The sequence below is a fragment of the Idiotropiscis lumnitzeri genome, chromosome 5, assembly GCF_059441095.1.
Source record: "Idiotropiscis lumnitzeri isolate Australia: NSW breed Sydney's pygmy pipehorse chromosome 5, RoL_Ilum_1.0, whole genome shotgun sequence".
In the NCBI taxonomy this organism is placed as follows: Eukaryota; Metazoa; Chordata; class Actinopteri; order Syngnathiformes; family Syngnathidae; genus Idiotropiscis; species Idiotropiscis lumnitzeri.
The window spans coordinates 11,590,294-11,615,138 of NC_142395.1; the positions used below are offsets into that span (position 1 = coordinate 11,590,294).

A 24,845-nucleotide genomic window follows, 5' to 3' on the forward strand; every position below is an offset into this window, starting at 1 on the left:
CTGGTAAACATTTCTTACGAATTGTGACTGTCTCTTGTTGGATGGAAACTTCAAGAAAGTGGTGTGTAGGAACAAAACCGACCGTTGGTTTTCATGATGCAACGCACTAAATAATCCTGGAATGTAACTGTCTTCTTTAACAGATAAGTTTTTATCTCCACATAATGGGTTACACCAATCTTGTCCGCATGTTGGTGAGTGTTTCTGCCTTGAGTTGTTGATAAAAACAATTATTGTGAAATACGCTATGACGTCTCTTGAGCCCTTCATACAAAATATGACAGATCTTTACACGAACGTTATGTCACGCACATTAGTCTCACCTTTTGCGTCAGTGCTACTTCAAAATTTTAATAATTACAGTACTGGGGTCATGAGGGGGTCCTGACTCAATACCCAGTTTATGCATGGAATCCTTGGAAGAGATTTTAATATATAAAAAGCCCATCTTTCTTAATAGAATTATGCAACGTATTTAGTTTTGATTGACATGTTTTATATTTGTCCCTCATGAGGAAGCCAAAATATTTGAAGCCCACTATTTGTATGATAAAGGGCAAATCTACACTACAGCAAATCATAATCACAAAGTTTCAGTGTGCTCTGCTTTACAAGGAGGAAATGAGCACAGTGGAATTGTGAGGAAGAGGGCGTGTTCCACAGGTGTTCACGCTCTTCTGTTTAGTGTTGTCAGTCATTGTTGTACTGCAACACAAGCCTGATGCATATAAAACGCCAAGTTGTGAATCATCACATTGAAATACTCGGATCACAGGGTGGCCAAAATTGCAGCCGCACTGAAAATCAGCTTTATTGACACTGTCGGGAACAAGGATGATGACTCCTCTATTTTTGGGGATTTCTCTTGGACTTTGGGCCATGGTCTATTCCACTCATGTCAAATGTAAGTGCAGTCCTTTTCTTAAATATTCTTCTTTGTCCTCCCCAAATGTTGTTTTTCTAACTTTTAGCGGTGGCTGATGTAGTGTTGTATTCTTATTTCATTCAGTGTTTTAAGTATAACATTATTCTAACTGAATGTGTTGGGAGAATTAAAAGCTTGAACTATTTTAGTTTCCATTCTGTAACATGATGTTGCTATTATACAGCTCAAGCTCTCACTATCATTTTGAGATACACATCACATCCATCTTCAAATATCATTTTTGGTACATACTGTACAGAGTTGATTCATTGAAGATTTTTTTTTCTTCCCCAATGAGTCAGCACTTCCATTCCTACCACCTGAAGTCCTCTTAATCTTTCACTCTACTTTTTCAAGGGCTCAAGCATTATGTTTCACTGTCGCAGTGCAGGTTTCACTCACCAAGCCCTTTGCAAAATAAGATGGAAATCATTATTGTTCTATAAAAGCTGAAATTGAAGCGAGCAAACGGGGACCAAACACTTTTTCCTCTGAGTAGAAATGAATAAGAGGGATATGAGAATAAATACTGACAGAGATGTAATATTATAGGTTTACCATAAAAATGACGTACAGTTCATTATAAAATGGCAACGCTCATTAATCCCAGTTTGTGAGTTTGCATCCCCTTCGATAGTTGAGTAACATTCACTGGGTGTGCCAAAAGAGTGATTGACTGAAGCTCCAATGAAACTTCCTCTCAACCCACTCACATATGAGTAATCACCCAGGTTAATCATTACTGTCACACCTTAACAAAGCAGACAACACAAGTTAATACAAGAATTTCAGGCTGAGCATGCAATCGCCTTTAAGGCCATAGACCACTTTGAAGGGAAAAACTTTCCATGTCACGTCTAGTAGGTAAATATTTGTGGTGATCCTTGTATTTTTCCATCGCTTTCTCCCAGCTGTGACCCAAATTCCCATTAAATCTGAGGAAGACGTGCTCCGAGAGGCGATGACGGATGGATTCCTTGTTGAACAATTTGTTCCCCTGCCAATCAAATCGGAACCGTTTCAAGAAAACTCAAGCACTCAACAGTCCAACCAAACATCCTCTGGCAGAGAAGATCGTAATCAAACCCTGTTGAAGGAGATCAGTGAGGGCAGCACATCAGGTGACAGGCTCTCGGAGCCCACGGATGAAGGTTATTCAACCGCAAGTGAGAGAAACTTGTCAAGTTCCGACTTATCTACCACCTTAAATCCTTACTCTGACCGGCCCTTTTCATCAGAGTCAAATGCAACCCAGTCAAGTAACAACACGAAGCCCAGCGTGCCCTCTCAAACTAATGAAGATGGGAGTTTTTATTCTGGGTCTGGGAATAGCGAAATCCCAGACCAGTATCCGACAACACGACCTGGTATGATCTATACTGGAGGTTTCATTAACATTGGACAGGAGGGTTCAGGAGATGATGATTCGGAGCCAGGATCAGGATTTGGAATGGCAAAGGATAAAGGAAGAGCCAGACTCTTTGACTTACCATCCATCCAAGGTAAACATTCATGACAGATCCATAAAACCGTAAAATTAACTGATTAACATGTAACTTTTATTTTCTACCTCTCAGGTGGTGAGTTTTACCACGTCCCACAGTCTAATAATAATTCTACGGCACCAGAGCAACACAAAGGGCATGTGACGCCAGGTGACTGTCAAAAAAACCAAAAAAAAAACTGCATGTGTTTTTTTTTTTAAAAGATACATTTGATTAAACCCATCTCTCCCTTATCATCAGATTGGATCATCATCTTGGGTTTTGTTGTTGCCGTTGCAGCGCTAGTGATGCTTTGTGCTGCTATCGCTACCAGAGACAAGTGAGACTTTTAACGTCATCGAGAGCAAATATTGAAATCTTAATCCCCATGCTAGTACAATATGAACCGTTCCTTCTTTTTTAGGTGGAACGGTCCAAGGCAAGCATCAAGTCCACAAACCGGAGTTGACTCCTTACAGCAGCAGAAGGCAGAGAACGAAGCGATCTTGCAAAAAGATACCCCCAAGGAAAACGGAAAGGCAGTGGAGTACACGGTTATCCCATTGGATGAGCTTCCGGAGAAATATTCACACTGAGACAAACATTTGATTTCAACAATGTGGAGCTATGCCGTGGCGGATGCGAGACAAAAAAGGTTCTGAGCATTCTTGCAATTTTAGACATATTTGGCTCCTTGGTGATATTTATAAATACTTTTGTAACTATGACAATACTTTTTTTTTTATTTTATTTTTAAATTAGTAAGTGCCATCAATTCTTTTTAACCACTAAAATCTGGCAAATGAAGTCGTTAAAAACATTTCTTCAATCCCACCTATATTCATCGGAGTGTTAATTAGTTGTCTTTGTACAGGACGGAAAAAAGTCATTAATTATTGAGAATATTTTTGTTAGATGTTTGTACATTTTTGTAATTATTGTATGTATATGTAATTTATAAAATAATGTTCTGTTAACCTCCCAAAATTATCAATTATGAAAGCACTGAATCAATTTTTTTTTACGGCTTTTTGCATGTTGCTGTTCTGTATCATTTGAAATATGCTTTGAGAAATGAGCCCACCAGCACCTCATCAATAATTTATTTGTATCATTTTATATTTTCATACACATATTAAAACATTACACACACTTTTGATACATTTATATGTTTTTGCCTGACAAAGACTTCTGCCCTGCAGTTTTTTTTATTGTGTATGTGGATTTGGAGAGTCTAGGTCAAGATACATTACAATGGATGTTTGACAATCAACAAAAAAATGGAGGAACAAGGAATAGAAAATATATGTTAAATTTACTAAACATTTCACATTTTCATTAAAAAGAAAAACAAAAAAATACTACCTGAGATCAGTTGACCAATAACATTTACTGGTCAGAAAAGATACAAAGAAATATCAAAGTGATATTTTAAATTCTGTGATAATATACAAGTATTCCATTCATATGTGTCTGATATTCAGATCAGGACATCAATCACAATTATGAAAGACTTTTTCCTAAAATGTACTATAATATGAGCCATATTTTCCAGAAAGCAACACATTTCAGTTCAGCGTGTCACACTTTGATTGAGATCAGTCAACCCTGAGATGTCCAATGTTTTCACTGAGCTGTGCATTAGTCAGATATTTAATAAAAATACATATGTACGCAACGGGTATTGTATTATTACCGTTCCTCTTGTCTGTCCACCAACAACATAATGTAGTGCTTCACTTGATCCTTTATGTACCTGTGTACAGTGCAATTGATGCCTCGTCAGTTGAGTTTTTATGCTACCTACCACATTCCCAGAAATGACAACAAATTGCATACTCAAAGTACTAATGCAGCCATTTTCATTTTCATCAACATGGCCCTGAAAATGGCCCACACTAATCACCTCACTACATGCAGACACGTAGCTGCCACCAACTTTTTTCAACTTACAAAGTCGTTTCACCTTGTACGTGACCTTGAAACAACCAAATATGCAATGAAATCTTTACACAATTCATTTCATAATTAGGGTCCGTCTCCTTGATCAAGATTTGGAGCGCAAGAAGTTACTTGGAAATGTCAAGTGAAATTATACTAATAATAGTAATATGTTCAAAAACTATCAAAAAGAACTACAGGCCCATAGTGGAGTATATTAAACATGGATCTAACATTTGTAACTAATAATAGAAAGCATAGCAAAAAACATTAAAAACAATGACAAGAAAGCTCTATACAAGTTTTACACATTCATCTAAAGAGTACATACAGTATACACAAAGTGCAAGGAGGCACTTTAAGAAATAATATTTTTACATTAGCTGTTGCTTTCTTTAGACCCAAAATAAATCAGTGAAATCGAAGATATGATACAATCAAATGCCGGAGACCGGATCATTTGTGCATGTGATAAACAAAAAACGATATGTAGTCACGGGACGATAAACAAACTGGTCTAAATCAAAGTTCCGCAGATGAGGAGGGCCCAGCCTTCCTGATTCCGCCATTAAAATCGATACAAATAATTTCTTAAATCAATAATGGGAGTCCCGGATTAACTTGTATCCTGCAATTTCAACAACATGCTTACTGCTCTATGCGTCTGATTTCTTCAAGGCAAGTTAAATATTTAACAAAACAAAACAAAAAAAAAAATAATTGTGGAAAAAAAAAAGAAACACAAAACAGTGCACTGGCTTGAATACTATAAGAGCCATTTCTACTTTTTTTCATCTTGACGGACTTGCATCTTATTTGCCATGTTTATCTTTCCCTTTTGCACTCAGAAACAACACGTACTGTATGAACACATACATTTCAGTTACCGCTCCAAAATTTCAAAGTTTCAAATGTTATAAAAATATGAACAAAAACATAAACATAATAACTTGGAGGGCACCCTCATGTACCGTACTTGTTTTTACAACAACACATGCACTGGCTGCTGCCACAATTTGAGGCCACACCTTCTCCACTTCATGGTCTAAGACATAAGCTTTCAGCTTAAGCTTGACTGCGTGCGACATCATGCAGGGTGTAATCCCATTAGTCAAAAAGTAAAAGGCATTGCACCAGCCTGTCTTTGTATTGTAATATCGCACACAGAGAGACGCTTCTTTTTTACCTTCAATGACCATGTTTGCATTTTAAGCAACAGCCCAAAAAAAAAATCTAAATCGAAAAGCCAATATTGTAGCAACCACCCACTACTGAGAAAAAGCAACATTTGCCGGTTAAAAAATCCGAGAGCGTTGACCCCCAATATTTGCATCAACCCAATGCTCTGCTCTCACATTATTTCTATTATCAGCTCTCTACGCAACACAAAGTTGTTAAATACAAAAGTGAAATGAGATGTTACAAAAAGTTGAAGAAGTCTGTCATGGACTAAACATGAAGTTTGCAGCAGCACCAAGTAAGGCCCTGAGTCTTTTCAACCAAATATTGTTGGAACTTGTCTTTTTTTCTATCTCTATCTAAAGTGATGTGAAGCTAACCAGTAGGCGATCTGGAAAAATAATTAAAAAGGGCAACTTTCAGATGAGTCTCCTGTAGAGTCTCTGCGCTTAACGTTGTTTGAGTGTTATTTGAATTGCTTTGTCATCAGAAGGTAAAAGTTTGCGCAACTCAGGGTAAGGCGCAGCAGCTTCTGGGTCTGCTTTACTCGCATTTCCATGGTTCCTCTTCAACAAGACAGAACCCTGCAGTCTTGCCATTTTTGCCCATGGCGACCTGAAAGCAATTATCAACAGTTTCTAACTAAGGGCCCAAGGCACCATTATAACAAACCGTTAGTGGTCGGAGCAGAGAAGCCAAAAGTTCTTGACAATCAGGCAATTGTCCTCAGGGTGGATATTAATATGGAATTTTCCAACACATGTACAGGATGTCTTTAAACACTCATGTAACGACGTTTTATATACATCAAAAACAGAGTGAATGCATTTGAGAATTGGCCATGTATTTAATGGATTCTCTGCCCAACCCAATTCTAACATGCCGAATGATGAGGATGCAAATTCAGCATCATATACGATGCAACATCACCACAAGGTAAACTAACAGCAATTACTTTGCTCGTAAAAGAGGATCACAAGAGTAATTGAAGGGTCCGTTTCAGTATTCCATACGTTATTTTCATATTAATCATAGTGAAACAGCAGTCTTTATGTCATACCACAGGCCAACGTTTATACTTTAAAATGAAATGAAATGAAAATAATTTAAGAGTAGTTTGGTTGGGGCTGCCTTGAATACATAAATACATGTCCAATTAATAGAATAAAACAATTTTCTTTCTCAGTGATATCAGACAACCACAAATAAATCAATACTTGTGTACAACATGATGCATAAAGAATTTAACAAACATCCATTTATCTGGATATGATAAACAACTTGTTTAATTGTATAAAAAAGAAAGGAAATAAAATACGGAATTTCACAATGAATAAACTTAGCCTTTGGCTAACCAGGTACCACAAAAACTGCTTTTTCTTATGATGAAATGGTGAATCAGAAACATTTTTTTTTTTAGTTTCACCCACATTTTCATCACAGTACAAGACATTTACACCAATACAAATAAAGGAAGTCACATAGACAAGACAACAACAAACACAGAGCAGGGGAGAATCCTCTACATACAAGTCTCTATGTCCGTTAACGTGAAATGTACCTTGCAGTCGTCTATCAGGATTGAATTGTGGTGAGCATATACATTCTGGTTGGTGTTATTTTCAAAGAAGGACTTTGTTTTCGTCATCTCAAAATCCTCCAGCCGGGATTGTTGGGCATCGAAGGAGTCGAGCTCATCTTTGGAAAGATGGTACACAATGCCGGCTCCGTACGAGTCGCCGACCACATTGACTGACGTACGGAAGCGATCCCTGCGTGGCGGCAAGAGGGAAGACAGCCCGGTTTGAAAGACAGGAAAGGGAAAACAAATCACACAGCTAAAGAATGTTTGGGGGATTTTTTTCCCATGAAATAGAGTGAATAGTATGAATTTCCCCCTTTAATGCGGGCCAGACAATCAACCAGCGCATCGACAAAAACATCCTGTGGCTTCACCGTGACAAGTCTCCTGCTCACGATGCCCCTGGGCGTCTGGCAGTGCCTGACCAAGAACAACATTGTCGTGCAGGAGCAACTTCTCTAATTATCACGGGGGCATGCTTTGAAGATGCGTGCGACATCAAAATCACAATTAGACGGCGCTGTGGATGATCATGGAAGAATCCTTAAGACAATAGAAGTGCTATGTTTTTTTTGTGGAACACTACAGCAGCTCTATAACCTTACTGGGATTCTGGAAGCTGCATGCACATTTTATTTCCACATGAGAAAAGGCGTTTGACCTTATCCCTCATGGAAATCTGCATGCCAGGAATACAGTCTCTCAACTCATTATGTCGGTGCACGTGGTTTACACTGGATGCAGGAATCCACCAAAGCTGCCTTTTTGTCACCACTTCTATTCATTGCGGGGTTTTATATGGAAAAGCATTTCTCGGTGCAACCAAGATGTGCGGCGAGTCCAATTTGGTGGCCTGAGGATCTCAGCACTGCTATGTACAGATTATATGGTTCTGATGGCTTTATTGAGCTGTGACCTTTAAAGTTTACAGGGGCAGATGACAGCTGAATGTGAGGCTGCCGGGATGAGAATAAGCACTCTAAATCAGAGGCAATGGTCCTGTCTCAAGGTCTGGTTTATGAGTTTAGGCGGCATGGACCATGAGTTCAACAGACAGAACTTCTGCAGATGTCCTCTGGTACAAGCTTAGGGTAGGGACCAATAGGACAAGCTGAAAAATACAAACAGCTTAAACTGATATGGTACATGACTTAAGTTTTACATTTCCTGACACCATTGTCTGGTGTTGACACTTGTGTAGTTGTTTGCATCAGTACTTCCTAACTTTTTTTTTTAAAGCCAAGGCACATCTTTCGCATCGGGAAAAAAATCACAGCACACTATTTAGCAACAAAATTCCCAAACATGTTAAATTGATTAATTATGTACCTTCTGTCATCTCCTGGAAGAGCATTTGATTGTTACATTACTATACAAGGTGGGCATAGATCAATTAATTTTCGTTTCTATGTTTTTAATAGAAAATAAAAACATTTTTGTTCCCACAATAAAATTGACATTGGATCATTTTCCGCAGCACACCTGATCTCTTAAGGCACACGAATGTGTGACGGCACACCAGTTGAGGATCACAGGTTATGTGTAAACACATTGAAATTGATATCCCTTGAAATATACATGATATGCAAAATTGATGTGTAGATTACGCCTTGGATATAAGGGTGGGGGGGCTGCTTAGGTGCAAATGGACTGAAAGTGAAATTTTTAGGGCGGGCTTAAAGGACTACGTGTCCCACAGCCGAGCAGTCATCCCCTCAGGGCCACATCTTATGCCTGGTCACGAGATATCACAAATTTGACCCCCAAAAATCCTGAAAACCGCTATTTCAGTTTGTAGATGGGTGATTTAGTCATTCAAGTATGAGGTGGTAAAAGGAGAACGGAAACATTATCCCACCTAAATATGAACGAGGCATCTAGGACTAAACTACTTTAGATTTACATACAATCTGCATTTTTTCAAAGGCTATGCCATTTAAATTACGACTGTTGACAATTTCTGCTTTTCGTAGAGAAAGATAATTGCGTTGCCTAGAAATAATAAAACTTACTATTGTTCAAACTGCCTTGAATTAACATCACAAAAGGATCAAATTCATTCCTGACATGTTTATTCCATTACATTCGGAATTAACCTCTATCCAAAAATACATCATGAGTCAATTTGAAAAATTAATTGACAAATGTTTGAAGCTGTAATTGTGGCGTATATATGAAACTTTTGCTGTTGCACTTTTTTTTTTTAGGATGATGACATAGATTTTAATGATCCCTTTTGGGAATAGAAAACTTTTGTTAAGTGAAGTTTGAAACTTTCGCATTCAGCGCAGCATAAGTAAACTGCAAAAGTAAACCGACTTATCAGTAAATAAATAGCAGGTGTGGTGAGAATGAAGTGCTCTTGACTGGACTCCTTAAGCCCAAAAATGACGATGACACCGAGTAACACGATTTAAAGCGTTTTACTCACAGGAGCCAGTCGACAGCCACAAGGAGGCTGATGTCCTGAGTGGGCAACCCCACTGCTGTTAGGATTAGCAGCATGGTTACGAGTCCTGCACTGGGGATACTGGCTGCTCCAACACTCGCCAGGGTTGCGGTCATACTGTAGATGACATATATTAGAGCAGAGGTGTCAAATTAATTTTTGTGGACGGGCCACATCGTAGTTATGGTTTACCTCAGAGGGCCGTTACGACTGCGAACCCATCTAAATGAATGATCACCTTACGTTATCATATACACACACAACAAATTGATGGAAAGACAGTCAATAATTATTTAACAATTCTTCAATTTATTTTAAAAGGGGAGGATTGGTAACAAAATAAATGGCAATATCTCATGTCTCAATGTTGTTAAAAGTGAAGAGAATGTGTTAAAAACAGGAGGTTGACGCTCATGAGTTGCAGGCCATATAGAATGAGGTAGCGGACCAGATCTGGGCCCCGGGCCTTGAGTTTGGCACCAGTGCATTAGACCCTCAGAGGAGTGATGATGGGAGAAAATTAATTACTGTTACTGACTTCACATGTCATGTGGTATCCTCACCTGACAGTGACAATTTGGCCCCAGTCGAGAACAATTCCATTCATCTGAGCGATGAAGATGGCAGCCACGGCCTCGTAGAGTGCCGTGCCATCCATGTTGATGGTGGCCCCAACAGGGAGGACGAAACGTGTTACCCTCTTGTCAATTTTCAGATTCTCCTCTAAGCATCGGAACGTGACAGGCAAGGTTCCAGCACTAAACAAAGTTTGGGGAAAACAAAAAAATACATATTTGGGTTTACGTTAGTGCTGCAAACTCAGTTTGACTCATCCATCTAAAGAATTCTATTTCACAGTTTGGATTGTGCAACTAATGCAATTGGGTCGTAATTGTTGTGATGTTTTCAAAAACAATTGCCATGTTCCTCTAGTCTCACAAACAAATATTATTCTAAAGTATTGTGATGTATTAATTGCTATTTTGTTATGTAATAGCTAATATAGGTTATGACTTTAATGAGACTAAAATCATTCAAGAAAGGGCGCATGAAGAGGAAAAATCATATCAGCTGTGACTCAACAGCTGCAATGTTTGTTTTGTCTGACAATTAGTACTTCTTGTAGATGGTGGAGCAGCGAGCTGGCAGGAACTTGAAAGGAGTGCGCTCACCTCAGGAGGGGAATGAGGGCATCTCATGTCATTAATAAAACACAGAGTAAATGAAAAATATCCCGCATGGAAACAAAGTTGGAAGTTGCTGCTGGCATGAATATTTCAGTTACCGCTTTAAATAAAAGTTCCTGTTGTTATTTGCCATGTAGCCTTGGAAACAAGGTACTTAGGAAAACAATATTTGTACGAAAAATCTTGAGAAACAGGCTACCCTTGTGCGACCGAGTGTCAGGTCACTTGAATCTGTTCCGAAAAACACAATCATTATAATACCTGGATGCTGTTCCAAGTGCTGTGACCCAAGCCTGGAATATTCCCATGAAGAACTTGAAAGGGTTTTGTTTGACTATCACAAAATATATTAGAGGAAGGAAGATGCCTCCATGGATGATGAGGCCCACTATCACAGTGATCATGTACATTCCCAGTTGTCGGGCAACAACCTCTAAATCAGCGATGGAGATGATTTTCCCACAGATCAGGCATGCAATTCCAACGGGCGAGTACCTGAAACCCAAGAAGAAGAAACACTGCCGTTATTAAAGCAAGCTGTAGCTCGTGTTAACGTCTCCTGTTTCTGTCTTTTTTTTTTTGGGTGGAACACTTACCACATAATTGCACTAACAATCTTCATGATGATCTCATTCAAGACGTTAAAGAACTCAAGCATAAGCTTGGCCTTCTCCCCCATTTTCCCCATGATGACTCCGAAAGCAACAAAGAATCCAATCAAACCTTTGCGACAAAACGAGTGCAAATTAATTTTAACTTTTTTAACTTTAACTTTTAATCTGGAATCAAATCAATAGCCTACCAAGGACATTCATCCCGCTCTTGAACTGAAGCGACCTCTTGATGGTGAACTGCGGGGGTGCTTTGGTTCTGTTCGTGGGCACCTGCACTTTTGTGGTCACTGTTTGTATCTGCGCGAGAAATATAGAAGAGCAGTTGGAACTATGAAGAGATGAGTTATGCATTGTACATCCTCCCTCCTGGGCGTTGGACAGCCAATAAAACATTGAAGGTAGGAAATGTACCTGCTGGAAGCAAGCTTGCACCAGGTTTTCCGGGAACAGATTTCGGATAAGATCAAAGAATGCATCCACGCTGGAAACGTCGTCATTCTTCTTCCCCTGTCCAAGATTAGCTCTTAGCTTGGGGTTCCCGGGATGGATGAGCAACACTAAAATCACCCCCAAGACTGCCGCAATCACTGTTGTGGACATGTAGTACACCATGGCTCTGGTGCCTAAACGCCCGCTGGATTTCGCATCCAAGCCAGCCAGTCCTGTGATAGCACAAATTTCACAAGAATATCACAATAAGTATGCAGTATAGTCACTCTTCAGTTACATGTGTCTCGTTTTAACATGCTGATGGTATGAAGTGAATGTAATTACGTTGGAACTTTTCAGTGATTATTCATCCATTCATTTTTTTTTTCCACTTAGCTGAGGTTGTTTCGTGGGCTCATCAACCTCTGCAAAAAACTGTTTGGACTTTAAGCATCTTGCCCAACAACTCACAACATTCCTAGTGAAGATCAGCTGCACCCCGTCCTGACTATATCCGGTGTTGATGGTGAACTTCTTTCCCTTCCAGAGCCGCCACATTGCGGAGCAGAATTTAACTTTGAACTGTCTCAAATTCATTCTACCGACATTTCTGCGCTTCCCCCATGTAAGAGTTTTTGCCTCGGCTACGTCCAAAGCTGCATTGCCCTTGGCCTGCCACTAACAGGTTTGGGGATTGCAGCCATGATAGGCAGCAATGACCTTACAGCCACAGCTCTGGTTTCCGCCTCCGCAATGGAGCCACGGAACAAGTCGATGTCCCCTGCAGCCCCCCCGGGATGTGGTGCAAATTCTGTGGGTGGTGATGGTGGGAGTTGAAACTTCTTTCAACAGTGTACTCTGTTAGATGTTCCCAGCAGACCCGCATAATAAGTTTTGGTCACCCCCCACTATAGGAGCCCACACACTAACAGGTGGTTGGCAGCTACGACCTTCACCGACGCAGTTTTCAAGACCACAAAGTCGATCATCAAACTGCTGTCTTGTAAAAATCTAATAAAAACACATTATTTTATATATTTTTTTAAATTAAAAGATTTGCTTGTTTTTTTTTCTTGTAGCCATTTTTTGCCCTTTTAGCTGGATGTTTGTACTGTCTATTTCAGTGAACGTATGAATTCATAAAATGCTCATTTTTCCAACAGGCGACTAATACTCAAACAGATTTGTGCAATTCTTTTGTCCAATTATACGAAACGGTTTTCAATTTGCATTTTGAGCTGGCAGTATTCTCAAGACTCTAATTCATTATTTCAGGTTTGCTGAGTTCAAGCTTTCAAAACGCTCTTTATCCTGGTGTTTTCTGTCTTGGGCTGCATACCCGCAGTCAAGAACACAGAACACACAAATTAGGCAGCACATTTGCAGCCGCCACTTTCTTTTACCTACCTGTGACCAGACTTGAAACAACAAGCGGCAAAATAAGCATCTTCAACATCCTCATTAGGATCTCCCCCGGGAAGCTTATGATCATAATAACATCAGGAGGGAGGGGCGATATGTGCCGCAGAAGCATTCCAGCAATGGAACCCAGAAAGACACCTGAATAAATGATATCGTAAACAAATTGACAATGACAATTATATGTCACAATAGGGTTTTGTTTTGTTTGTCAGCTAGTGACCTTCAACTCACCAAGAATTGTCAGAGTAAGAACCATGTTCTTCATGATTTTATCACAGACAGTGCTACATGCACTCTCAGTCGTGTCCACTGTGGGCTCCAAGTGGCCCTCGTCTATCCTGACCTCCACTTGCTTCTGCATCTCGTTGGCACTGTGACAGAAGAAAACAAGGAAAAGTTTTTCTTGCAGTATGGTGAAAGGAGATGTGAAATGTTTTGACGTTTACTTTCAAATTTGGTGAATTAAGTCAACATATTTATCAATAAATTAAAATTGAATTTTAAGAAGATGAAGCTGTTTTTGTGGCCTCGTTCAGCAGTTTCACATTCATAATGTTCGACGCCTGGTTGATGCACAATTGCTTTCAGTCAATAAAGTGAACACTGTGATAAAAGCAATATGGCACATATTCAACTCGGAAATTCATTGCATGCCTGTCGTCAGGTAGCGCCATGAGCGCCAAGAAAAGCAGTTCGATTGTTTGTCTTTTTGGAGGCTCTGGGTTGCAACAAAGAAAGAAGTGCATGTACCGGTGACTGAATGCATTCTTAGTCTGATCATGAGCAGATGTTTAAGGTTTAAAATAATGTTGTCAATTGTTCATAAAAAAAATAAACACACATGACTAGATTCTGTTTCCAGATCGTCACATAAAGATGTGTGGAATTTTCACGTACACAAATGCAAACACAATGACTTTGTCTTGATCATTCAAACTAAAACATAGCAGCATGAAGTTGTCTAATTATTGAAACCTGCAAACTTGTATTCCAGCCCAGAATAATTTCTCTGCATTTCTAGTTTCGCTTCAGAAACAGCATTTTTACATGCACATCACCTTTTCAGTTCTCTGTTGGATTAAGGTCTGGGGATTGGGCGGTACTGTGTATTCTGGCTTCAATTCAGTGATTGGGCGTTTGAATTTGTCTGTCCTACTGGTCCGAGAAGAACAATCGGCTTTTATCATTCCAGAAACTTTTTTTTAAGCCAAGCCAGTGTGTTGGATAGTGTGAAATGTTGAAGAACTTTCAAATGCAATCCAATCATCCTGGGCTTGAATAAAAGTTTTAAGGTTTTCACAGCAGCTATGTACGGGTAATTTATGCAAATTTGTAGGTGATTCACATGAAATCAAAATATTCAAGTTATATTCATTTTTACCAGAAATACTTGACAGCTTATAAAAACTACATCACATATATGACTTTTTAGTTGTTTTTTTTTTATTTTGTGCCAAAGGAGCAACTCGTTACATTACAATACATTTGTTATGCATAGCATTTCCAATGTTTATGGTTGCGTGTGGGTTAAAGTTATCTCTATCTGTTTATACAATTTGTTCCCTCCTTAACCTATAAATTCTCTCCCCAAAGCGTTGTCAAAAAACTGATTCAAAATGTTTCCACAATCCAGCTAAAAAATAAAATCAACCTGGTGTTGGGAGCAAAACCTTTATTTGATGAAAATCTTATCTCATCTTATCTTATTTCTACCCACTTGAAAATTCTAATGTGTTTATGGTCATTTTGTTGCTTCCAAATCTCGCAGAATACTGCTGACCCAAGCTTTTCATCATGCTGCTTCATCCCACCGCTGATGCAACATGTTGGTTTGTTATGGTTTGCCGTAAAGCCTCTTGGACTTAAAGATCAGCTCTCCCCTGTGCAGCCTTTAAATCTACTGTAGAGTACAGACGTTCATGGTTATGTAACAAAGCTCATGTCAATGAGACGCTTGAACTTCTTGACTTTAACACCTGGATTATTAGTTCTGACAGCAAGTACAATACAGACACTATTTATTTTGGTCTGAAAAGGTAAAATATAAATCATTTCAACATTTCAACTTGCAAAAAGTGTATTTGCTTTCATTATGAAAAGAGAAGCAGAAAAAGAAGACAGAATAAGGAAAGTGTAAACACCATGTTCGCTAATTGAGGTTGAATTAAATATCAAATGAACGACTGAAGATTGGTCTGTGCAATATGATTGAAGGACCATTTAAGGTAAAGCGAGAACTACCAAGCCAATCATGCTCGTCTGATATAAAGTCCTCCAGCATTAATGGGACTTAAGTCTTTTCAAGAGGATAAAATTAGCTCCTCCAGCACAGTTACGTAATTGAAAAGGGGCTTCCCGGGGAAAGTCAAGGTGCCACCAAGGTGTGCCTGGTGAAAGTAATGCAGGAGATTAGCAATTTGAGATTTAGTAGATCTTTTTCGATAGAACTAGTACTGCCCTGAAAATAATGCTAAAACAAACGATATTGTACAGCGATGTTGCAGAAATGTATCGCAAGTTGGATTGCTTTTGCGACAAACGGAGCATTAAAGTAAATAATGTAAATGTCTCAAAACCCAATGACCGCAAATGAACGACACATTTGAGATATATTGCCATAGCAAACAAAGGTACATCAGCCTAGCTCATAAATCATGAATGAAATCAAAATGTCACACAATATTTGGACAGAAGAGCCTCACTTGCAAAGTTTAGATTCGTTCATCACATGAGTTTCCGTATCACAACATCATTGTATGCAACACATGGATTAAAAAATGCACTAACCTGTTGATTTGCGAGCCGTTAAGAATGAAAATTGTATTTGAGAGAGACTGCGCTGTTATCCGTCAGGTGAACATGAACAAAGTCATGGCTTGTTTGTTAGTAAATCCAATAAGAATCCCCAAAACAAAATGTATTTTATCTCATCAGAATGGGTTAGTCAGCCTTGAAAAAGTTGCAGATCACTTCCTATTTAGCATGCAAAATATATCCAGATTCTCAGTTGCGTGCGTATAAAGCTGCAGAGATTTGCGGAAGGGTAAACTGGCGCTCCTGGACATCTGACAGAAGACAACCAGACAAAAAGGGTGGAGTCAACCTGCCAAGATTAGTGATGGAACACAATCCTTGCTGCTGTTATTATTTCGACGATAGTTCTGTTCCCTTTAACAGAGACGTATTTACATCGTTTCCGTACACTTTCATTGGATGATGCCTATGTATGCAGTAAAAGTAGGTGGAAAAGTTGCTTGCATAGATATTTCATTCATTTCATTACTCGATATGTCATTAGTAATGTTGAAGTTGATCATTATGTTTTTTTTTTCATTTTTGGTGGTGTAGGCGGTGAATTCTATGTGAAAATAATACATGAATCTTTATGAATATTACTTACACAAATGGCCGCTGAATAAAACATGACCAAGCTTTTTCCCAAGCAAACCGATATTAAGTAAATCATCATTTTGAAATCCTTTTACACATGTTCATCAATTATTTATACAGTCGCATTATCTTATGTTTTTCAAATAGTCCTATTAGATCATATATATGAATCATGCTATTCTATGGAACCACGTCTGGAAAATAATTAAAAAAAAATTAATTCCATGAAATCCACACTGATGTACAGTAACTTTAATCTCACAAAAGTAATTCAGAAAAATACCCAAAATGACCAAATAAAAATCAGGCATTGCTTTTTTTGGGGGGGTTGGACCAACAGAATTATTTTTACAAGCAAATTCATAAAATTGTCTTGTACAAAAATGATCCCCAGAGTCCTTCACTTAAACTATTTCTGTAACTTGTACCGATTCTGTGCTATTTTGCCAACTCCCCATGGGCAAATTGCTCCAACTGTTAAAGGTTTGATAGATGCCTTCATGTTTCAGCTCCTTCCACAGATCTTCAAAAGGATTTAGATCAAGGCTCACAGAAGGCCACTTGAGAAGAGTTCAATGTTTTATTGTTATTCATTCTTGGATGTCATGAGTCCATTCCAGTTGGAGGTAACATTATCTGTCACCGTTTGCTCCGGAATTAATTTTCTTTTCATTGTCCCCTGTCCACATTTAAGACACCAAAACAGCACTAGAACATAACCAAACCTTCTTTGTTTTTCTCAGTAGGTACAATGATCACTTTTTGGATGCTTTTTTTTAGTGTCTGTAAACAGAGCTGATGTGACTAGCCAAAAAGCTTCTATTTTGCCGAAGCTGTCCAGAGAACATTCTCTGAGTAGTGTTGCAGGTTGTCAATAAGCCTTTTGGCAAATTCTATTCATGTAATTTTCAAGTGTTTTTAACTGAGGGGCAGCAAGTGTTTAATGCCTTGAAGAGAGATAAAGCGATAAAAATATTCATTGTAAAATTAAATTATATGTACTGCATACCTATTTTTAAATTAACAGTAGTAAAAGTAAATAGCTAATTATGAGTAAAGTCAAAATTATTCGTAGTAAAATATTGTTTTTCCAAAATATAAATACTGTATACCTATTTTAGTTGAGAATATAAATAGTGCATAGTTAATGATGAGTTGAGGTGTTTTGTTCAGTTAAATGACATTTCAGCCGAGACATCAATTATTTATATTGATATCACGCAAATACAAACATACATGCATGCAGCACAGAAAACCCTGATTTGCTGGATGATTTAGAGAGATTGTGGAGAGAAGATCCCTCTTTCTGTATTCTCCCATCATGTGAAACACCATCATAGAAGATTAGACACTGTTTTATAGGCAAAAGGGAGTTGTAAAAAATATTAACGTCATGGTGGTAAGAATTGTGTCACACACACACGTGATTTTATTTGAAGAATTATTTCATAATGTGGGATTTTTTTTCCACTGAATAAATGCACTTGAATTAAAGTTTGGATTTGCCCCGTTGTATTTATTTATTTTTTACTTTTGTCCTATAATATTTAGGAAAGATAATAAGAATTTATTAGAAGCTAAAGAAAAGGCATCTATTATGATATTGTGTGTAGGATATCCATGGTTTTGTAAAGGATACCTCTAAATTTTGAGATTATTCTTTTGCAATTTTATATGGCTAATTTCTAAATCAATTTTGCATCAATTCCAATGCCAACTAATGTAGATCCATTTAGTCTTTCAATTTTAATTAAATTGACAATGATTATGACTTGGTGTTTAATTTGTCTGGTGCCAAAGACTATAGATTTCATTTCATGTAAATTCAAAGATAATTTGTTAGTGCCAAACCATTTTTTTCAAAAATATATTTAATTTTTGTTTCCACACTAGTCAGAAGCTGCTTGACAATTTCTCCAGCGCAGTATAAAGTTGTACCATTCGCAAATAGAACTTTGGGAAGGAGAAAACTTCTTCTTTACAGCAAATATCCATATGAATAATTCAAGGCTAAGCGCAGACCGTTGGAGGACCTTGTGCATTATCTTCAACTTGTTTGTGTTTATATTGTAGAGATGCACATAATTTCTATCATGCAGATAACTTTTCATACATTTATATGCCAAACCTCTATTGTCCTATTTATAATTATTCCCTTCTTATATTGTGCTCTATTGTATCAAAAGTTGAATTTTTAAGTCCATGAAAAGTTACAACAGTAAAATTATTTTTTATCTATACCGGTACCAATTTCTTCCACAAGTTCCATTACTGCCAGTGAGGTGGTCCTTTAATTATTTTTTATTTTTTTACATTGAAACCATAACCGAAGAGGAATTAGACTCATAACAGAGCAAAGCAAAAAAACGTGTGAAACATAAGAAAGAACTGTCCAAGAAATACAGTAAGCTGTCCAGAGATGAGGCAATTGAGACCGCCAAGCGGAGTCACAGCTTTAGATACCCTCCTGAAGAGGTACACGTGAGACATAGAGACCCTGTGGCTGACAGACTTACAAGGAGAGCACAGCTACCTCCCAGGAGAAGTACCAATACAAGTGGTAGAAATCCAAGCAAGAGTGTCGAAGATAAAAACAAAGGTGAGCCGGCGAGCTGGACAGCACCAGGGCCCAACATGATTCATTGACATGCACGGCGCTACACTGAGGCAAGTGGGGGGCTATAGCCCCATAAGGAATCTGTCTAGTCACATTTCAGCCCCACCAGCAGTTTATTTATTTAAGTTTAAAAACATTTTTATTTTAAAGTTTACAAATCGCCATTCTGGTCCAAATCAATTATTGTTTCTGTGTTTGTGCTGTACCTGAGTGTGTTTGCAAGGGAAGGTGAATCTTTATTTGCGCATTATGGCCGTGTTCGGCAAAAACTCAGTGTGCACTGTTTCACTGCCACAGTTTGGAGCATTGCTCAAATTTGTCATTTGGCTATTCAGAGTGCATCAAAAATGGCGCTAGGCACTAGACGTCCTTATTGGGGACAAAGTGCTGACTGTGTTCGGAAATTAATTCGGCGCGCGCTCTATCTCCCTGAACACACCCACTCTCAGAGTAGTGTACGAGCATCAGAGTGGATTTACAAACACGCCTTAGGTTACAGTTAGTTAGCTTGCAGTCCCTCTCAGCAATGGATCACTTTGTAACAAAAGAAAAAAAATTCCCCCCAAAATTCTCCCAGTCTCCCAGGGGGATAATGAAGAAGAGGACGATTGGAAAAAAAATAATCCGGTCCAACGAACAAACAACAGCCGCAGCTCATAAGCGCGGAGGCTTCAAAATAGCTTTCCCCAATAAGATAAGGGGAAGACGGCGAGGTGATGTGAGCTTACAATTTGGGGATTTCTGTCACACTGAGCAGTGTGCAAGGAAGGGGTTACATAGATATGATTAATTATCTTGATTGGACGCCAGTCTTTGGGCAAATTCATACCTTGTATTGAATCCACGTCTCAACCGCGCACCACTAGTGTGCATGGTATTTATTCAAAAAACGGAAAATCTCTCAAGTAAGTGAAGTGTATTTTTTTCTCAGGCCCTCCATATATAAACACACATCGGGGCAATCCAGTGAGTCCAATCAACCTGACAGGCGTGTTTTTTGGAATGTGGGAGGAAACCGGAGTACCCGGAGGAAACCCACGCAGTAATGGGGAGAACATGCAAACGCCACACAGGAAAGCCGAATTGAACCCTGCACCTCTGAACTTTGAGGCGGATGTGCTGAGGAGCCGCAGGAGAGAGAAAATTCTGGTGTCATTCCCGTTCACGCCTAGTGGCTAAAAAAGTTAACTGCTCTTCATGAACGGCTGGCAGCTGACATTGGGGACCCACCCGTAACGAATTTGAAGGACGCCCTGAAGGGAACGACACCATCACATTGCTGTCCTCGGAAACACGTGGAAGCTCCTATCAGGCATGTTAGCGCCCAAAATGAGTTGGAACATGGATCGACACATGAGCGGAGCACAGAAGGGCATTGATAATAACACCAGGGAGCCAAGCGCCAATTACTGTAAAACCAAAAGCAACAATTTTTGCACTGCACCTGTTGACTATAAGAAAGCCAACAACTCAACGCACCACACAAAGATATTGGTTGTATAACATTAATAGGATCCTCAGGACCTTCATCAAGAACTCAATGTGCGTGTGAAAGACAACTCTTGAGTCTAACTCAATGCCATTTGGAGAGGGGAGGCATATATGGCAAGAATAATAAATAATAATTATATATCTAACTGAAATTCCCCTGATCTTAACCCACAATAGGACAAGGAAAAAACTGAAAAAAAAAAACATGAGGGAAAAAATGAAAAACCTTGAGAAGGGGCCACAGTTGGGGGAATCTCCCTTTCAAGGTGACTTGGCTGCACTGCATGCTGAGTGGGCAACATTTAACACGTGATATGGAGCTTTAGAATTTTAATTGAGATACCGTGAAAATCCATGTAATCAGATGAAGAGCTACACATTTGATGAAATGATCAATGCAGAAATCTACATAGCGACACCTCAGAGGAGGTGGACAAGCTCTGATCTTGTCATCGTCAACTCCCCAAGCCGGGAAGAGAAAAAAAACACATTCCATATTTGAGTGATTTACAGAATTTATACAGCGGTGGGTCGAGACTTTCAGACGTGGGCCTTCACTAGGAACCTTGACTCTCTTTCTGACTCTAAGTAAGAACTGCACCCACACTCCCTACAAACAAAGTTCGGCAAATGTAAAGCCAAACAGAATTTTCATACTATCAGTGACTTCATTAAATGTTCAACTTTAAGCTGTCAAGGTTTCGTATTGGACCTCACTCTTGGTCATAATGTTGTGCCTGATAAGTGGATATAGTTTGGGAGGAGAATATCATTAGTGTGAATGCATGTCCGTCATCATATGTGAACAAGCCATGACCGGTCAGAGATTAGAAAGTGAGAAAACGGACACGCTCAGAGCACATGGCAAAGCATTTGTCCACGCAATTTCACACCTCACTCCGCCTTTCCCCTCTGCACTCAACACCAAGCCGACCTCATGCTGCAACACCTGACAACACACACCACGCTTAGACAGCAGGTGTCTATAATTAACTAATCCATCCTGAGCCATCCTAATCCAGCACACACAGAGATGGATCAGACACACTCAGAGAAGGGGGCTCCGGGTGTAGTATTTTACAGCATACTACCTTGAATGAAAGAAAACACCAATTTCGTCTCACAGTTGTAATTCAAACTCTTTATATTGAAGTCAAATGATGGTTCGAATGGAGTGCCACGAGCTATACTAAAGCACTATTTGTTATGTGAGTAAACTGCCTGAACTTTTCCGGACTGCCATTTCCGACATGTTTGCATTGCATCGCACTGATTTGAGTTTGTGTTCTAACTTGATAGATTGTCCAGACACTAATCAATAAACTTGAGTTTCACTTCATGCGGGTTTATTTGTGTTACTTTATTCACTTAGCAAATGTGAGTCCATCCAGCAAATCTTCTTGTTAACATTCTTGTGATCAAATCACTTTTTTGTTGTCACATTTCGGTAAGTTTGAAATTTTTACCGAGAACACAACCAGGTGGAACACAGACATTGTTTGCAACCCATCAACTGATTCAGAGAAAGCAAATTACAGGAGTGAACTGACCATTTTGGCATGCCTTGCTTGCAGAACAATTCATATTGGTTGTTGCTAATTACAATTTTCAAAAAAAATAAAAATAAAATGGATGGTGTTGTTGAGTACACCTTGGTTTTGCTACCAGCCAGTCAGGCAAGGTCAAGCCACCTGAGCTGTCACACTAACTCTTCAGGATGATTTTTAACTTTTTTTATTCATAATCATCCATCCAGCCACTATCTGTCTGCTTCTCCCCACGAGGGTCGCGGGGGTGCCGGACCCTATTCCAGCTGTCTTCAGGCAGCAGGCGGGATACACCCTGTACTGGTTGCCAGCCAATCGCACGGCACACAAAGACAAACCACCACCCGCTCTCACACTCACACCAAGGGACAATTAAGAGTGTTCAATCAACATACCATGCATATCTTTGGAATGTGGTAGGAAACCGGAGTACCCGGAGAAAACCCACGCAGGCACTCCATACAGGAGACCCATGACCTCTGCACTGTGAGGCTATCATGCTAACCAGTCATCCACCATGCCGCCCCTATTCATAATCAGTTTTGGTTAAATGTTATTCCCAATCCTTCATACACAGACAAACAGAATTAAAAAAATGTGCATGTTATTGGATTTTTGTGGGGATTTTTGTAAATTTGATTTATTTTAGATAATTTCAATCAACCATCATTTTCCATCAGGTTCAAGTAAGGTCAAAACTCAGATGATCCTTCTCTTAACTTAGTTCAAAGGGGTGAAAGAAGCAATTATATTTCATTCTTCTTACACCTGCATAGATATCCAAATGAAGAAGGCCAAATTGTATTCAAAGCTGTTGGAACTAAACAGTGCTTTCGATTTTGCCTCGCATGCAGCATTTTCTGAACATTTTTATCCTTTTGGCAAATACCATTTTTTTTTTTGCTTTCCTTCACTTTCAGAACATATGTTACATTATACAGTAGAATACTATTTCATTAGGTGCCCGATGTGGCGGCTGCAATGGGAAGGCTAAAACGCAAACTTGGGTTTTTTTTCAGGCAAGAATATGAATGAGAGCTGTGGTTAACATACATGACTGAAAAGACTGGAAGACAAACAATTATTGAGTGGCATTCTGGGACAAGATAACAAAGACTATACAATCCAACAAATAACCAGAGAGGAAAAAGCAGGCCGGATCAAAGCATCGGGAACAGAATTTCACATCTGTGGTCGACAAAACCACCAAGCAATAATAAAATTTTTGATAGAATCACTGCTACGGTTTTATACTAATACTCTATGCTAATAATTTTAGGATGTGTTAATAGTGTATTATAATGTTAACTGTGCGCCATAAATCAAATTAGCGTTCATAAAATGAAATGCAGTGCTAGCGGTACAGTAATGCTCTGTATGTTGCACTGTTAATAAATCAATTTTGAATACAGTATAGCCATCTATTTTGAGTACATTTCGAACATTGTTCATGGATAAATCAAGTAGCTATTGTGGGGTTTATCTAATGTGTGTATCGCTCCAACTTAATTGGCCATGTTGAACATTTAATGAAACGGATAACGAGAATCACTTCATAATAAGAAACATTGTGGTACAATGATATTTGAATATGGATTAATTTCTATCTTCTAGCAAATGCGGAATGTTGTGAAAAATTAACATATTTTTGCTCTACTTAAATAAATGCTTTATAAATGCCATTCCATCAGGTGTAAAGGTAACACATGCCTTAAATTTACCTTTGGCATTTGTGGAGTATTAACTAAATGCAATTGAGGATTTTATGATCTCAAAGGTAAGCATTTAGCAGTTTCCTGGCCTGACTGGCTGTTATAATTTCGCTGAATCGGGGAAAATCTTCTCTATTGCATTTTGATACATCTCGTCACTAACGCAAACTCTCACATAATACCAGATTAAATTGATGTGGGAGAAACCTGCATGCTGCTTATGTGTTTCCAGGTATATGTATTCAATAATATGTCTACTAATTAAATTTGCTCACCTGTTGGGTGTCTTGTCTTCTTCAAATTTGTAGCTCTTTCTACTGATGATAATAGCAAATGCTCTAAGATGTTAGGCTAATATTTGCCAACTTTTTATTTTTTTTTTACAAGGAATGATGTATCACATTCAGTAAGTTGCTCTTCAAAAGTCTTCTACAGAGATACTTGCGCCTCCCCATTTGCAAACTCCAGCGAGTGTGTATGCACTTTCCTAAGCACATGCGCTATGCGTGCCTTGATGCTTAGATAGAGAGTGGAGAGTTCAAACGTGGGAACAGTACCGTACATCTTACACCCTGGTGGGGTGTTCTCTCAGGATAAATCAGAAGACATTTTTACACCAATTTGAGTTAAATTTGTCATTCAAAATATGAAAAGAATATCTATTACATATCCTAACGATGCAATAATTATTGTAATGTTTAGTTGTAGTTATATGCTGTGTACAGTATTTGGAGTACTAACCCGTTCAATGCAAGACTTGTTTTGTGTAAATTCAATAAACCACCAGTTGAGTGCTGTGCATACATTTATATATACATAAATGTATTTTCATACTTAATTTCTGTTGTAGTTTTTGGCGAGAGCCCTCATTATTGT

At 38.7% G+C, this 24,845-nt stretch overlaps 2 protein-coding genes across 4 annotated transcripts; one reads left to right on the forward strand and one right to left on the reverse strand.

Annotated features, from left to right (window-relative positions):
• Positions 1-628: 628 nt before the first annotated feature.
• LOC148336918 (uncharacterized) lies at positions 629-3,561 on the forward strand. The gene is made up of 5 exons (XM_088295712.1): positions 629-904; positions 1,837-2,427; positions 2,503-2,580; positions 2,671-2,749; positions 2,834-3,561. The coding sequence occupies exons 1-5, from the start codon at positions 835-837 to the stop codon at positions 3,003-3,005; spliced, it is 990 nt and encodes a 329-aa protein (XP_088151838.1). The 5' UTR covers positions 629-834; the 3' UTR covers positions 3,006-3,561.
• LOC148336919 (excitatory amino acid transporter 2-like) lies at positions 3,497-24,474 on the reverse strand. Of its 3 annotated transcripts, XM_088295711.1 has the most exons (11): positions 16,000-16,261; positions 13,444-13,583; positions 13,198-13,350; positions 11,773-12,023; positions 11,550-11,658; positions 11,344-11,470; positions 11,009-11,242; positions 10,124-10,318; positions 9,543-9,677; positions 7,091-7,301; positions 3,497-6,144 (listed from the first exon to the last, which is right to left on the reverse strand). In XM_088295711.1, the coding sequence occupies exons 2-11, from the start codon at positions 13,571-13,573 to the stop codon at positions 6,073-6,075; spliced, it is 1,617 nt and encodes a 538-aa protein (XP_088151837.1). In that variant the 5' UTR covers positions 13,574-13,583; positions 16,000-16,261; the 3' UTR covers positions 3,497-6,072. The 3 variants fall into 3 exon arrangements, with proteins under 3 accessions (XP_088151837.1, XP_088151836.1, XP_088151835.1); XM_088295710.1 differs by lacking the exon at positions 16,000-16,261 and adding an exon at positions 24,245-24,474 and having other exon boundaries at positions 11,550-12,023; XM_088295709.1 differs by having other exon boundaries at positions 11,550-12,023.
• Positions 24,475-24,845: the final 371 nt, after the last annotated feature.